The 16,332-nt window shown below is 30.8% G+C and overlaps 1 protein-coding gene across 1 annotated transcript; it reads left to right on the top strand.

The window, feature by feature from the left end:
* The first annotated feature begins 9,271 nt into the window (after positions 1-9,271).
* On the top strand, positions 9,272-11,183 carry LOC137805941 (GRAS family protein RAD1). Its single transcript, XM_068605818.2, has one exon. The coding sequence runs from the start codon at positions 9,418-9,420 to the stop codon at positions 10,972-10,974; it is 1,557 nt and encodes a 518-aa protein (XP_068461919.1). The 5' UTR covers positions 9,272-9,417; the 3' UTR covers positions 10,975-11,183.
* Positions 11,184-16,332: the final 5,149 nt, after the last annotated feature.

Raw genomic sequence — 16,332 nt, 5'->3', positions numbered from 1 at the left:
TCTGACATGAGATGTGGAAGGGTGCCCGTATAAACACATTAGGGACATGGAGTTCTAAGTCTACAGAAGAAACAGTTGAACGCATTGTAAGTTTGACAATTTCTTTTCAATGTGTTATTTTAAATTCTATGTGTTATTTTAAATTCAATGTGTTGAAGTTTGTCAATTTCTTTTCATTTGTTTTAGGATTCTCTTAATGAGCAATCAACACAGGGGACTTTTAAACCATGTGGTCGCAATGATATTCTTAATGTTGCTCTCGGACGACCTGAACACCCTGGACGTGTTCGTGTAGCTGGATATGGGGTTGGGATTCGGTCATACTTTGGACCTCCATCACACAGCAAGGAACAATTGTCCAATGAACCTAGCCAAGAGTATTTACTACAACTACGTGAGCAGTTAAAGACTGAGGTAACTCAAGAGCTTAAAGAAAGCTTCATGGAGGAGTTTAGTGCGCGAATGGAAATGGAGTTCAAAAAGCGGTTGGAGGGTTTAGGACACTCACAGCAACCACCTACTATGGTAGAAGATGAACCACCTCCGCCTCCTATTAAGAAAGTCAGCACTAAAGGGAGTTGTTCGGCAGTTGATCTATCAGGGGATGACTTTGGCTCAACTAGCCAATGCGAATTATATGTTGAGTGTAATTCCTCAACCCGATTCGTTGCCTTGGGTAAGTGTTATGAAGGGGTCACAATGTTACACAATGTGCCTCTTTCTTCTAATTTGATGAAGGTCACGGTGGAGAAGGTCCTTTATGGTGATCTTGCAGTTCCTGTGCCGACATCAGAGGTGACAATTGTGGCAGAGGCATTACATACTTTCGTTGCCTGGCCTAGACATCTCGTCAGACCTATAGACTCTATGGTATATATTTGCACTAATACTAATACAATTATGATATATTACATTCTAACTAATTTAAGTATTTTTTGTTTTGATGAGTAGCAGGAACCTAAGACAAATTTGCCTCTGGGAAAGAAGAAAATAGTCTCCATTGATGATCCTCTGGCGGCATTGGTGGAAGTTGCTACAGCTTTAGATACAACCGTCTTAGAGGTTCCATGGGATGCCAATGTTTTTGGAAGGCATAGTAATCTATCGTTGTACGTTCACATGTCTGATTTGTTGGACCTTGCATCTGGAGATCAAGAGATTAACATAACAGTTCTGCAATTATGGATGATGTAAGTTCAAATTTTAAATTCTTTATACTTTTGATTTATTAAATATACTAGTACTAACTTATTGAAATTTAGGTATCTTTCTGGATTATGCTTTGATGAGGGGAAACATAATATATATGGGTTTTTAGACCCTCAAATCACTCAATCAATTGGAAACAAGAAGTCGGAAACACAAACATACATCACCACTGCCTTAAAGAATGGTGGAAAACACATTTATTTTGCTCCGTACATCCATGAGTAAGTTCTTATTTATTAAATAAGTTTTAATAAATTATTGAAATAAGAGAAACTAATTAACTGATTTGTTATACAGGCGTCATTGGCAACTATTGATCATATCTGTTCAAGATCATACCGCTGCATGGTTTTGCTCCTTGCATAAAAAACCTCCTACCTATTTTAAAAACATTATAGATAGGTACGACAGTTTCATTTAACATTTATTATTACTTATATATTATATAATGTTATGTATTCTAACATGAAATCTTATTATTTTAGTGCTTACTCTGGATATAATATGTTGTGTGGGAGGAGAACTTCAAACGCACAAAAACTCATTTGGATGTACCTTAAGGTATTTAAAGTATATTTGTTCACTTAATTTAATGTGTTTCACTCATTCATTTAATACATTTATTTTCACATGCAGTCCAACAGGCAACCTCAAAATTATGAGTGCGGTTATTATGTTATGCAGTGGATGTTGACTATTTTGCAAGCTGAAATTAAGAAAGGTTGGGATAAGGTAATACCTCAATACAATAAACACTTTAAAATTTGAGATTTATTAATCATGCACTAATTCAAAATATTTCAAATGTCACAGTTGTTCAACGACCAACACCCGCTAGATTTAGAAGCATTGAAGTATGTGAGAACAACATGGTCAAAGTATTTTGTAACCATGTATAACACTCTAGTATAGATAAATCATTACAATGACAAATTTTTTCATATATTACCAAACTTTTTTGTATTATGTTATAATTTGTTGTATGTAATTTTTATATTTAAATTATGATTTGAAATGTTTTTATTTTCTGAAATTGAAAACTTTATGCAGGTTATTTGAGATTTTTTAAAAAATAAATTTTTTTTTTTTAAACAGTACATATAACGACGGTTCCACTTGGAACCGTCTTTAAAAGGAACACTTATAACGACGGTTCCTAGAGGAACCGTCTTTGAAAGTCACGTAATTTTTTTTAAAAAAAATAGAAACCACTTTTAACGACGGTTTTCACAACCGTCGTTATAAGTCCATACCTTTTAACGACGGTTCTGGAAACCGTCGTTAAAAGTCGATTTTAACCGTCGTTAATTTACCTTTTTGTACTAGTGAACGGAGCTTGATTTCTAACATTGAGAACAAATACTCATTTCCATCCACTTTTCATTAAAACCAAGTTGTCTTTGTAACATATAGATACACAAATTTCATACACTTTCTCATAGCTTTTAAAATCAAACATTTATTTTCTTCTAAATTTCCATCAGTGATTTCGTTAATCACCAACACACTTTTTGTAAGTTCCTTCAAACTAAGGACAAACTCTACCTTTGGCCAATGATTTGTGACAACATCTTCTTCATCCTCTTTACTAATATATTTATATAGAGTTAAAGTTCTCTAACTTTTGTACGTCGTCTACCTTTGGAATTAGAGAAATGAGTGAAGAGTTGCTAACTTAAAAGAAAGAATTTTCCATTTTGATTATTTTTTCCAAAATCCTTGTAATATCTTATTTCAGCAAGTTCAAACAAAACTTAATAAATTTAAAGTGGAACTCCATCTTATGTTGATCCCAAGCTTTTTCACTAAATATTTTCTCGAAGAATTTCCTCACTTCCTCCTTCACCTCATCTCATTCTTCCACTCTCACATTCCTTACATACATTCAAACTGAACTTTAAAACAATGGGGTTGAAACCTCTTGGATAATGTTTTTGTTGAGAGGTTTCTACTCTCCTTTTATGTGCATATATAATTTTATGAAGCTGTGAAATTCTAATTAAGCAAAGGCTCAAACCTACACCCAAAAGAAGTCGCTAGATTCAAACGTAAAAAAACATATTATCTGAAAAAGAAGCAAACTAAATAATATGAATAATTTTAATAAAAAAAAATTATTAAAAAAAATTTCACAAAAAATTGCAGGTAATTCAAATTCCACGGAAAAATTACTGGCAAAATTTCTTATAAGTTTAACATTTACAGAAATTACTTTCGAAATTTAAATTTATAAGAAGATTTCACACTTATATATATATATATATATATAAATGTGAATTACAGACAACCTAGTATCAATACTAGAAAGAAAACAAAAAAGAATAAAGATATTGATGTTTTTATCACGCAGAAAATAAAAAAAGATTGGTGTTTAATTAACAAATGTTAATTTGTTTATTTATAATTTAACTTGCAATATATTGTACTTTTATTCAAGAAAATTAAAAGTAAATAGATATATCTCTATTTTTTCTTTAAAATAACTGTTTCTATGTGATACATGCTAAGTTACCATGCTAAGGAAGTTGAAAGTGTCATGCGATTGCAAACAAAAGGATAGAGATACTATATGCAACTAAAACAAGAAAAAAAGACTCATTATGATGTAGTCAAATATATATTATTTCCCTTAGTTTCATATCCAATACTAGTTATGAAGAGTTACATATTTATTTTCAATGTTATTAAATTCTATGTATATAGATTGATTTAGTCTTCTTAAATTTTTGTAGTTTATAACATATTTCTGTATCTATGATTGCAAACATAAACAGCCGGCAAAATTAACCAATATATTATTGTTTTCGGTATTTTTTCTTTTATTAAAATAAAAATTATTTGTGGCGTTTTTATGAATATCGGTTTGAATAGATGTTTATAGAGAAAAATGTTTTTTTCTAGAATTAATTGAGTTAAATTATGTAGGGTGAAAAACTAAACACCAAAGAGTTTTTTTCTTTTTTCATATTTCCTTAGATAACATTTCTTTTCATTCATTTGTTTTGTTCATCAAAGGATTTCTATTTTTTTATTACTTTTTGACACCTAAATATAACAAACACATGATTTGACACAATCACATATTTTATTATGTAAATTAAGGTGTTGCTTACATAATGGCTTACACACAAGATTCACAATACAATATGATGAGATGACAGGTCTAAGGCATTGGATATGGATCCTAGATTCCTTGACATTGAAAGAGGGAGATTCTTTCCATACAAAAAATTCTGAATCCATGATTATTCCATGGTGCTTTGGTTTGAACATTATCATTATATAACCATGAGCGTTAACAATATTATTACATAATTACCTTTTAGTGGTTAAAATTTGTAAAGAAAATAAATCAATAATACATTACACACGTATAGAGACAAAATAATGTAACTAATTATCCTTCCTGTTTTTAATATATAGCTGTTTTTCTTCCCTTTTCAATTAATATTATCGTTTGAAGCATTTTGATAGTAGAATAGAATATTCATGGTGGCGACGACATCGACCAAGAATTTTGCTTCGTCTAAGAGAAACAAGAGGAGAAAAAGTATTAGAGTTTTAGGAACAATAAAAACTAATTATTCATTACTAAATAGTTAGACGCAGTGTGGAAATAGAATATAAAGTTACATTAAGCAACGTATGGGACTCATTTAACCCATGTTTTGTTCCTTAATTTGTTTGTTCTTTCTCGCTGTCGTTACTTGGGTGTAAAGCCGGCAATTCAAATTCAGTCTTTAAGCAATTTCTTTTTTAAAAGTACTATGTTACAAGTGTGATGATTTATTTAACAATTTTTTACTGCTCATTACTGTGTTATTCTTAAGTTATATCAAATTTTAGACATTGTTTAGAACAGGGTGAGGGTGGAAAGAGAAGAAAATGAAGTGAAACAGAGTGAGAATTGAAGTTGTTTGGATGTTGGAGAAGTGAATGGATTTAAGTAAAAAGTAGTATGGAAGTTTGTAGATGATTTTATTGATGTGGTAAATTAAAAAATTGTAAAAAAGTTAATATAAAAAAATAATTTTAAAAAATATAAATTATAATTAATTTTAAATTAAAATGAATAATTATAAAATTTTAATGAAAAAATAGATTAAAAATAATAAATTAAATTATTTTTATAAAATATCAAAATATATTACTAAATATAATTATTACAATAATTATCCAAACTTTTATTATAAATCTTCAAACTATTTCCTCACAGTTAAAACCAAAAATTTGTCAATAAGTACTTATTTTTTATGGAAAATCAACGACAATATATCCATCGGTAAAAATGTCAATAATAGTTATCGAATAAATTTATACAACCATCGATAATTATTGTATCCTTTGATGAAATCTTCGATAATTATCGATAGATAGTCTCATTCGTTAATTATTGACGAATAACATCCTTCATTAATTATCGACGCATAACACCCTTCATTAATCACCGATGAATAAATCCTTCGTTAAATGATATGTACACAAATGATTATCGACGAATGAGGCCTTTGTTAATTACCGACGAATATATTGATAGATAATTGGAATTTGTGATATTAACAATGATGTACTAAAGAATATCTCGTTAAATCATGTACACAAATTGTTAGGTTCTTGTTTTGATAGGTCAATTAATCCCACAAGTTAGAGTTTAGAGCAGTTTAAATACACTATAAAAAAAATCTTTAAATAGTAACCAAATTTAGAGATAAAAAATAATTAGTCACTATATTGACTAAATTAGATATTAATTTAGAGATTAAAAAATTATTTGTATTTAAAATATTTTCTATTATTAATAAAAATTTATAAAATGGTTTATAAATTGGTATATAAATTAGCTACTTATGTTTTAGATTCTAAATTAGTCTCTAAAAGACTAATAGAGATCAATTTAGAATATAAAGAAGCAAGTAGCTAAAATCTTGGCAGCTAATGATTAAATACTAATTTAGAAACTATTTTATAATTTTTTATTAATAACAGAAATTACTTTAGATATCAATAATTTTTTTAATTTATAAAATGGTCTCTAATTTAGTCAAATAGTAACTAATTATTTTGGTTTCTAAAATTAGTTTCTATTTAATGATTTTCTTGTAGTGATATACATTCCTCTCTTAATATTGTGAGACGCCTTTCAATGATAAATTCGTAATGAAACTTCAAATTTCAAAACAAATAATACCTCAGGATAGTAATTAATTATAGTAGTGTTATTGTAATGAACCTAAGATCTAAACATCGAGTCATCACCATATGTGAGAATGAAAAAATGATTTGAAAGACAAACCATCTTTCCCTTAAAAAAAAACATCTAAGAGTCAATTTCTTTTCTTCTCAAATATGATAAAAGCAAAATAAAGCAGCATTTTAAACCTCGAATTGAGATATTCTATTTTTGTGTATATTAAAAACTAATGAAGTTATATATGATTTTAAATATAATTTAAGTACTTTAATTTGGGAGTACTATTTTTTTTTAATCTTTCAATTAAAAACTTTTATTTTATAGTTTTTCAATTTTGTGAAATGGAATGCAATTAGATGACATTTACGTGATAAACTCTATTTAAGATTTATCATATGAACTTAATTGGATGACTTTATTTTTTTAAAGTGTATTAATTTTTTTAACTTTTATGTTATTTAGAAGGACAATATTTTGGTTATTTATTTGCTCCAAGAATCAAAATAATAATCAATAACAATAGTCTACCCACAATTGACTTTAATATTTGAGAATTTGGGATGTTTATCTTGAGTGGTCTCTCTTATTAGGGTCTTTGTCAAAAAGTAATTACTAATTTAGAATAGAAAGGAATAGTTTCATTCCACACTTGTTAAGAACGATTGTATATATACTTGGAAGACTTTTTACTTAATTAGGATAAATGTGTTTTGAGCTTTTGAATTTTTTTGGTGATTTGTAACCTTGCATTTTTCAATATAATATTATCTTTTATTTTAGGAAGACAATATTGACAGTCTATTAGACATATATGATGATGAAAATTTGGTTATTGATAAGAATGAACAAAATGTGAAGGGTCGTGTCTATTCACTATTATAAACGACTTTATTTATGTCGATTCTATAGAATATACTAGGTAGAATTATTATACATTTCATGGGCATAAAAAGTATTTTTTAATAAACAAATTATAATAAATAATAATAATAATAATTGTGAGGGAAAGGGACCCATTGGCCCCTTTTCTAAACCCTGTTGTTTTCCTTCTTCCTCACCAAATCCATAAATGCTTTTCAAAATTTAAAATTTACTTTTGTACCGGGATGGCCGACCGGTCCATTGACCCGGTCAACCCATGCGTCAAAACCATACTTTAAGGTATGAGGTCGACCACGTGTCATGTGTGGCCGACCGACATAAGGTGCTCAAGTCAAACCGTTGACCCAATTAGCAAAGGTCAACCCACGGTTAGGGAACAACCTAATCCAATCCTAATCGCTAAACAACCCCCTAATTCGGTCCAACAGCGAGGACCCATCAAGGTAATATAAATATCACGCATTCCAAGGAAGAAGGTTCGTCATTATCTACAGTATTCTAACCAGCCGAATACGATACCCACTGACTTGAGCGTTGGAGTGCCATCTGCAGGTACCCCACCTACTTGAGGAGTCATTCAGCGTGAAGGACCGAAGGAGGAAGTGAAGTACGACCGACCGAGTGACATCCGAAGATAATAGTTCTCCAATGTCCCCAACCTAGTTCGAGAACCACTTTTATTACTGTAATTTTAAAGACTAAATTGATTAATAATATATAATTTGAGAAACTATTTTATGACTTTTTTAAATTTAAGATCAATTTGATAAATAATTAGAGACTAAATTAATTAAGGATTTAGACTGTAAAAAACGGTAAAACTAGTAGTTAGCCTTGATGATAAAATGAAAAATCAAGTAAAATGTAAGTGTGATAGTGCAAGATGCTAAAATTCTAGTTTAAAGCGAAAACTCTGTGCAGTAAATGCACATCAATTATTAATTTCTCACTTTGTTGTTTTCTATATTTGCTGTATTATTACTATGGAAATATTCACTGTTCCTCTTTCCTTTTAGGTTGAGGTGGATACATGTGAGATCGTCCCGTTTAAGTTTGCATTCGCAAAAATTCACATTAAAAAAACTCCATCCATGTTTTTTCATAGAACTTTAGGCAAATTTAAGGAAATATGATTTTGTTGGAAATCTCACTATCGATTAGAATTAGAATTTTTCTTAGTATATAAATGAGTGTAAACATCCCATTTCATTGAGCCGGTTTTATGAGATTGAGTTAGACTTAAAGTTCACTTTGTAATATGGTATCAAAGTCATTTCGAGTCTATTCTAATAAGTGTTTGTGTTGGACATATCGTGTCACCCGCTATCGAACCGCTATCGGACCACCCATAACATATAATTCTACGCACGAGTTGACAGTCGCGTGAGGGAGAGTCTCAGCGTAAGGGAGGTTTGAAATTAAAGATATTTTTCACTCGAAAATTTAAGAGAAGGAAAATTTATATTTGGAACTACTTCATTTTCTTGAGGATGAAGGATTCGTCTTTATTGATGCCGTTGTAATAGCCGAGGTTCCAAAGGATTTATTAAAGGATTTAACGAGTTTGAAAACTAAACCTTTCTATAAGCAGAGTCCCATCTATGAAGAATGGTGTTTTGTATAATGCAGATTGAGAAAAACGATTAGCCTGAAGTTCTGAACGAGTTAGAGGTTGAGTTGAGAACCGCAGCCGCAGATATAGGTTCAATTCACACTACCACAGTAAATACAATCATACTAAATATTGTTGAAACTATGTTACCCATGCATATATCACATAGTTCTGTGCCTGAAAATGGGACAACATAGAAAGCGACGAAATGGATAAATGTAATTTAATTAGGGAATAAAGTATGGTGTGGGGACCAATAAGCGTAAACCGTTCACGAAATTCCAAAATCATGGGAGGAACTATGCTTCGGAGATATCTAATTGATCTATGCTGAATTTGAACAGGGCAAGTCTGTAATTCATGCTACATAGAATATATACTTATGAATCTAATGAAAAACATAGAACTTCACGTCTTCTAGGAAACTAACGTGTATATATAGGCATGATTTGAAGGAGGCTCTTTCAGAGCGTTGTTGAATATCCTTAGAAGAAGAAAAAAAGGGAAGAAAAAGGTTGAATAAATGGCCCCTACCCATTGTAGTCCCTTCAACGGAGAAATCGATGGTGAAAACCTATCTCACGTGTTTGATATCTGGGCAACCGATCACTATCCCTATTTTCCTCATCAACCTATTTCCAAGAGTAGCAGTTCTACCTTAGTTCTCCCCTTTTGTGACGGAACCATAAGGGATAACAAAAGGGTGAAGAGAACGGTGGGAATCCCCTTTGATTGGATAGAAAATTTGATCGGAAACTCCCATAGTTTCCTCAACACCAGCGCCAACAACATCAGCAATAGGAATAGGGATAGTATACCAAAGCTTCATTTCAGAGATCACATACGGACTTACACTCAAAGATATCTGGCAGCGGAACCAGAAGAAGAGGCACCAGAAGATACAAATAGTTCAGAAGGTGGTGGGGTTGAAGAAGATGGTTGTCACGACGGAGTGAGGCTGGTTCAACTTCTAATAGCATGTGCAGAAGCAGTGGCTTGTCGAGATAAATCGCACGCTTCAATATTACTATCAGAACTGAGAGCCAACGCTTTAGTATTCGGATCTTCGTTTCAGAGAGTTGCTTCTTGTTTTGTTCAAGGACTAACGGAGAGGCTGAATCTGATTCAGCCCACCGGGCCCGTGAGCCCGATGCCAGCCATGATGAACATTATGGACACAGCCTCGGAAGAAATGGAGGAAGCATTCAGATTGGTTTACGAGCTGTGTCCACACATCCAGTTCGGGCACTTTGTCACTAATTCCATAGTATTGGAAGCCTTTGTGGGTGAGAGTTTTGTCCATGTCGTGGATCTCGGCATGACTCTGGGTTTACGACATGGACACCAATGGAGAGGACTGATGCAGAGCCTCGCCAATCGCAAGGCCGACGAACGTGTTCGTCGTCTGCGAATCACGGCAGTGGGACTCTGCGACAGACTTCAATCCATTGGTGACGAACTCTCAGTGTATGCAACTAATTTGGGCATCAACTTCGAGTTCTCAGTGGTGAAAAAGAATTTGGAAAATTTGGAACCTGAGGACATAGAAGTGAGGGAAGAAGAGGTTCTTGCGGTGAACAGCATTCTGCAGCTGCACTGCGTGGTGAAGGAAAGCCGAGGGGCTTTGAATTCAGTGCTGCAGATGGTTCACGGGCTTGGTCCGAAAGTGTTGGTGATGATGGAGCAGGACTCGAGTCACAACGGACCCTTTTTTCTCGGGAGATTTATGGAATCATTGCACTATTATTCTGCCATATTCGACTCCTTGGATGTTATGTTGCCCAAGTATGACACCAAGAGAGCGAAGATGGAGCAGTTTTATTTCGCTGAGGAGATAAAGAACATAGTCAGCCGTGAGGGGCCGTTGAGGATGGAGAGACACGAGAGAGTTGATCAGTGGCGGAGGAGGATGAGCAGGGCGGGGTTTCAGGCTGCGCCGATTAAGATGGTGGCTCAGGCGAAGCAGTGGCTTCAGAATAGCAAGGTGTGTGAAGGGTACACGGTGGTGGAAGAGAAAGGGTGTTTGGTTCTTGGATGGAAATCGAAGCCTATTGTGGCGGTTTCTTGCTGGAAATGCTGAGCTAAAGAAATCATGAATCTCCTCTTAAGTCTGAAGTTGGTGGCCATGTCAATAAATAACAGCTTCTCGGGGGCTGTTGTGTGATTCAATAATGTCATTTTAACATGCATCTTGTTAATTAGACCCATAATAATTGTTATTTTCAGTAATTATGTGTTCTGGATCCTGATCCAACACATGAAATAAACAACTTCGTGTTTGGTTATATATATCTTCAACTATTTTCTTTCTATTTTCAACAAATCAAAGGCATCATACATATTTCAGGTAACCATAAAAGGAGCATTTATCAAAACTAACACAAACTAACACAACTTTACAAGAAAATGACCAAAACAAAAAATATATATTCAAGGTTAGGTTAAACATCTCAATGTACGACATAAGGTCATACCATCTCTCAGAAAATCATTAAGAGCAGAACAGCAGAGCATGGTTCAAGATGGATACTAACTATTCTCTCTTTTAATCTTTTTAAGAGGAGGTGTTAAAAAGCATAAAAAATAGGCTTGTTCATGGCCCATAGAGAAACCTTAACATCTAGAAGGTCTCCCATGTGCAACCCTTATCACACTTCCCACATTAAGCACATGTTGGTTTTGGTGTTGGGGTGAGACAGTACTTTGGATCAGTTCCTCGACCCAACTTTTCTACTGCAAATGTCAGTCAGAAGATGGTGGAGCAATTAGCTACACAATTGATAGAGAGACTGACACCACAACTAACTTAGAACATAAAAGAATAAGTTACTAATGAGTTAAGAGCTGAATTCGAGCAACAATATAATCCAGTAGAACGAGTAGATGTACTTCATGCTCGTAGTCGAGCTGGCACAAAAGGTAGTTATGATGTCGAGGGACTTAGAAGATGATGACAATGAATCCTCCTATCAATGTAGGTTGTTTGTTCAAGAAAATCCTCCTCGTGTAATAGTCATTGGGAGAGTGTATCCAAGAGGTTCAATCATGCACACTCTACCCATGCAAGATGATTTCTCAAGAGTGGTGGTTGAAAAAGTTAGAGATGCATCTGATGTAGTTCTAGTGCCCACAACAAAGGTTAATACAGTGGGAGAGGTACTTGAAAAATTTATTGCATGCCTACACATCCGAGTAAGGCAATTTCAAAAAACTATCAGGCATATTTCATTAAGGGCTATTAATGTTATTTAGATTTATACTTTATATTTTTTTTTTATGTTTTGTAGGACTCTGGTACAAGACAACATGCCTCAATTGGTGGTGATTTAAGCCCTCAACCGCAACCACAAGCCCAACCATGTGTGAATCCAATCCAGGAGTTGGTTAGGGTTTCACATCAATTGTTTTAGGATTCTTGTGTCATTCCTTGGGATGCCACAATATTTGGTGTTAACAATGGTGGTATACCATTGTACATAACTATGGATGTCTTTGAAATCATCCAGGGTAATCAATTATTGAATATCAAAGTTATTCAACTATGGATGATGTAAGTATCCTTAATAATTACATGTTATTTAATCGAATGATGTTTCATGAATCATGTCACCGATATTTATATTAGCAATGTAGGTATATAAATCAGATAATTATCAACATGGGCAATGTTGATATTTATGGTTTCCTTGAGCCGCAATCCATACAAAGGTTTTGGAATAAAAAAATTGAATGTCAGACTTACATTCAAAGATGAATTTAGACATCCAGAGGATATATATGACTCCTTTTATAAATGGGCAAGTAAAACTTATTACCTTTAGAGTTTACATAATTATAAAAATAACTAATAAAATGTTTTATACTAGGTCTCACTGGCAATTGATGCTTATTTGCCCCATGGACAATATTGTTGTGTGGTTTTGTTCATTGCACAGGAAGCCAAGTCCAGATATGAAGACAATAGTATAAAGGTATGTTTTTATTAATATGTTATTGTAAATTATATAATTTATTCTCAATTAGTAATGATTTTTCTCTTTTAAGTGCAATTAATGTATGCAATGTCTTAGGTGGTAGATCCGCCACATCATTACAAAATCTACTGGATTTTTCCTAGGGTATATATTTACCTTTACACTAAAACTATTAAATTTTACTTTTTTTTAGTTGTTCAATTAAATTAATTGTTACTTATAATTCATAATAGTGCAATAAGCAATAAGGAAACTTTGAATGTGGTTATTATGTAATGCATTGGATGTAGACCATAGCCCGTGTGAATATTATGGATGGGAGCAAGTATTATAAGATTTTAAATACTTTAACATCTCATTATAAATTCATATTTGTTATTATGAACACTAATATACTATTACGTTTCTCAGTTTTTTGCAACAACCCCACTAAGCACACAAACTCTTGAACAAATCCATCAAGAATGATCCACATATTTTTTAGAGATTAGGAATCAAAACATGTCATGATTTGTAACTTTCTACATATATGTACACTTTCATTAGTTTTAATTATATCATTTTGATTAGTTTTAATTACATGTTTTTATATTTATGAATATAGAAATTGATCTAGCTAGTATTATGGTTCGATTTCACAATTACATGTTGGAAAAAATCACATTTTAATAATTTTGTAAAAATAAATGTCACATATTACATCAGTTATGTGAATAACTGATGTAAATGTAACATATTATTTCGGTTAGGACCTACTATCGATGTAATATGTACATTAAATATGTGACTCCGAAGCACATATTACACCAGTTAGAACCTACAACCGCTATAATATGTTCTTTTTAGATGCCTTTTTGTTTTATAATTATTTTAGTCAAATGTGTTTGTGTTTACTACACAGGATAAAAAGGAATGTGGTCAAATGTATTTTTAAGACTTTTTGGACAAACCTATCTCGGGCATAGACTGTTAATTTATTATCAGAGTTTGGTAAACTAGTTCAGAATAAAATTATATAAGTCTTATTATATAAATAAAATTTATATTTTGGAAAAAATATATTATTATCAAATTATAATTTTATATTTTATAATTAATAACATATTTATTAAATTTTTGAAATTTTCTATTTATTTTTAAAATTTGTCTAAGTTTTTTTACTTGGACAAGTCATTTTTTATTTAAATAACTTGATATAATTAGTATTAATTAAATTTTATTTTCATTTATTTTCATAATTTAATTTTTTTTTATTTCTCACTTTAAACTATTGTTATACTGTTATATTGAATCTCTTTCTACAATATTTAATGTAATTCCTATATGTCATCATCTAATCAAATATTCTTTATTGTTAATTAGTACTCTTTATCTTTAGAATGAATTTGACCAAATATAATTAATTATAATAATTAATTTTAAACATAATGGAATTAGTGAATCCTACCTCATACAGTTCTTTTTCACTAGTGCAATAATTGTGGGTTCTCAAAAACATTTTTACACTAAATATATCACTTATTCCTTAAACTAGTGGACTTGTCTTTCTAATTTCTTCTATAAAATACATAGATGACCTCTTGTCTCCCTTGAGAAAACGGTGACTTTCATTATCATATTTAGATTTTTGCTAGGTAACTAATATAAGCATGTGAATTTGTTATGGTACAACTTTTCAAAGTTGCAAAATTAATTTATTATTTTCTTAAGAAAAGTATATTCTTTTTAATATAATTATGTACATCAGACTAATTTACATATACATCTGATTATATTGGATGATTAAAATTAATTTCAATCAAAAGCAATCCTATCAAATTAAATTATATATATATATATATAATATATATATATAATATATATATATATACTCACTATTTTCCCACAATGCCTCAATAATTAATTAAATATTTTTAAAAAAAAAATTAAATATCAAAAGGAAACACATCTTCTCAAAATAAAATATAAAATAGCAATTTCATAAATGTCAAGTAATTATATAAAAGAGTAAACAACTAGAAATAATTGAAATCTCATTACAATTAAGACATCTATTATTTTTGCAACTATTGAAAGGGAAAATACCTTAAGGATTTCAATGAACTTGGTGAATATTAAAGGAATTGAACCATTAGGAGACAATGAAAATTTGTAAAGCAAAAGAAGAGTTCTTAAAATGAAACAAAATTAAGGATTTACATACTCAAAATTGGTAGTGAAACATTTTCTTGAGACAAAAAATATAAAATAAAAAAAAATATTAAAAATGAACATAAATTATTAGATGTGTTTCCTAAAAATAATTTAATTCGATAAAATTGAAGTTTATTTTTTTGAAATGCAATACATCATTTCTAGAAAGTGTGTATTTGAGATTGTGATGAGAACAAAAATATCTTTGAAGATGAATATTAAATGAGGCGAAGAATTGAGAGAAAGATTGAAAAATCATTTAGCAAAAAAAGACTTTTTCTATTGAAATGGAACTATTTAGTAGTTTGAAACCACTACAAATATGTAAATACATATTTTTATTCTTGTATCCGATTTAAACAATCTTGATCAATATGGGTTCTCCATTAAAATTAGAATAGAGAATAAATTTATTATTTCTCATCTATAGATAAGATTTGTTATGATTTTACTATTGATACGATATAAAGACTAAAAAATATGAAAATTAAGTAGTTTTAAAAAATAAATAAGGATATATATATCCAATTTTATTTTTAACATAATAAAAAAGTAATTATTTTTATAAAAAAAAATATTTTTATAAAAAATATATTTAAAAATAATTATTTTTTATAAAAAATATAATTTTAAAATATTAAAGAATAGTCCCTCGTCCATATATTAGTGCCAAACACCCTAAATACAGACCCTGATCGTATAGATAAAAAATAATATAAGTGGATGAATAACGGATTCCTTAAAAATGTGGAAACATATGTATGCAAGGAAGACAGATTAAAAAAAATTGAAAAGAAAAAGTTACTGATATTACAGGCCACCCTTATAAGAAAAATAAATATGTAGTAATGATAATTTTTCCTTTCATAGTATGTCATGACTATCACTATCATGGTCTCACTGTGTGACCATATCTTCCCCTTTCTCAGCAAATTTTTTATTTGTGTGATAACAACTCCTTTTAACAATATCACCTTCATTTGAAAGTTTTCTCATACTTTTATTTCAGATTATTTTTTGAAAAGAAATTTATGCATGTCAAGGATCATGAATTGAATAGAAACTGTGATTAAGAAAATTAATCTGATCTTGTTAGTGTAGTACAAGACTAGAGTGTTCATTTCTACTTTCAGGTACTATTAAACATGTTGTTGCAGTGACAATTTGATCGAACTCAACTATTCAAAGCAGATGTTTGAAAAAACGTTCAATTGAAACTAGTTTCCGTTTTTTCTTAATATATCATTATAGTAGCTTCTCAATTTTATACA

Source organism: Phaseolus vulgaris, chromosome 3, assembly GCF_051622355.1.
Source record: "Phaseolus vulgaris cultivar YP4 chromosome 3, ASM5162235v1, whole genome shotgun sequence".
NCBI lineage: Eukaryota > Viridiplantae > Streptophyta > Magnoliopsida > Fabales > Fabaceae > Phaseolus > Phaseolus vulgaris.
Note: the sequence above shows the minus strand (reverse complement) of the source record. Positions and strands in the feature narration are given on the sequence as shown.

Bases quoted from the DNA above. Each gene is read 5' to 3' on its own strand.
- LOC137805941 (XM_068605818.2), top strand. From the start codon at position 9,418: ATGGCCCCTACCCATTGTAGTCCCTTCAACGGAGAAATCGATGGTGAA.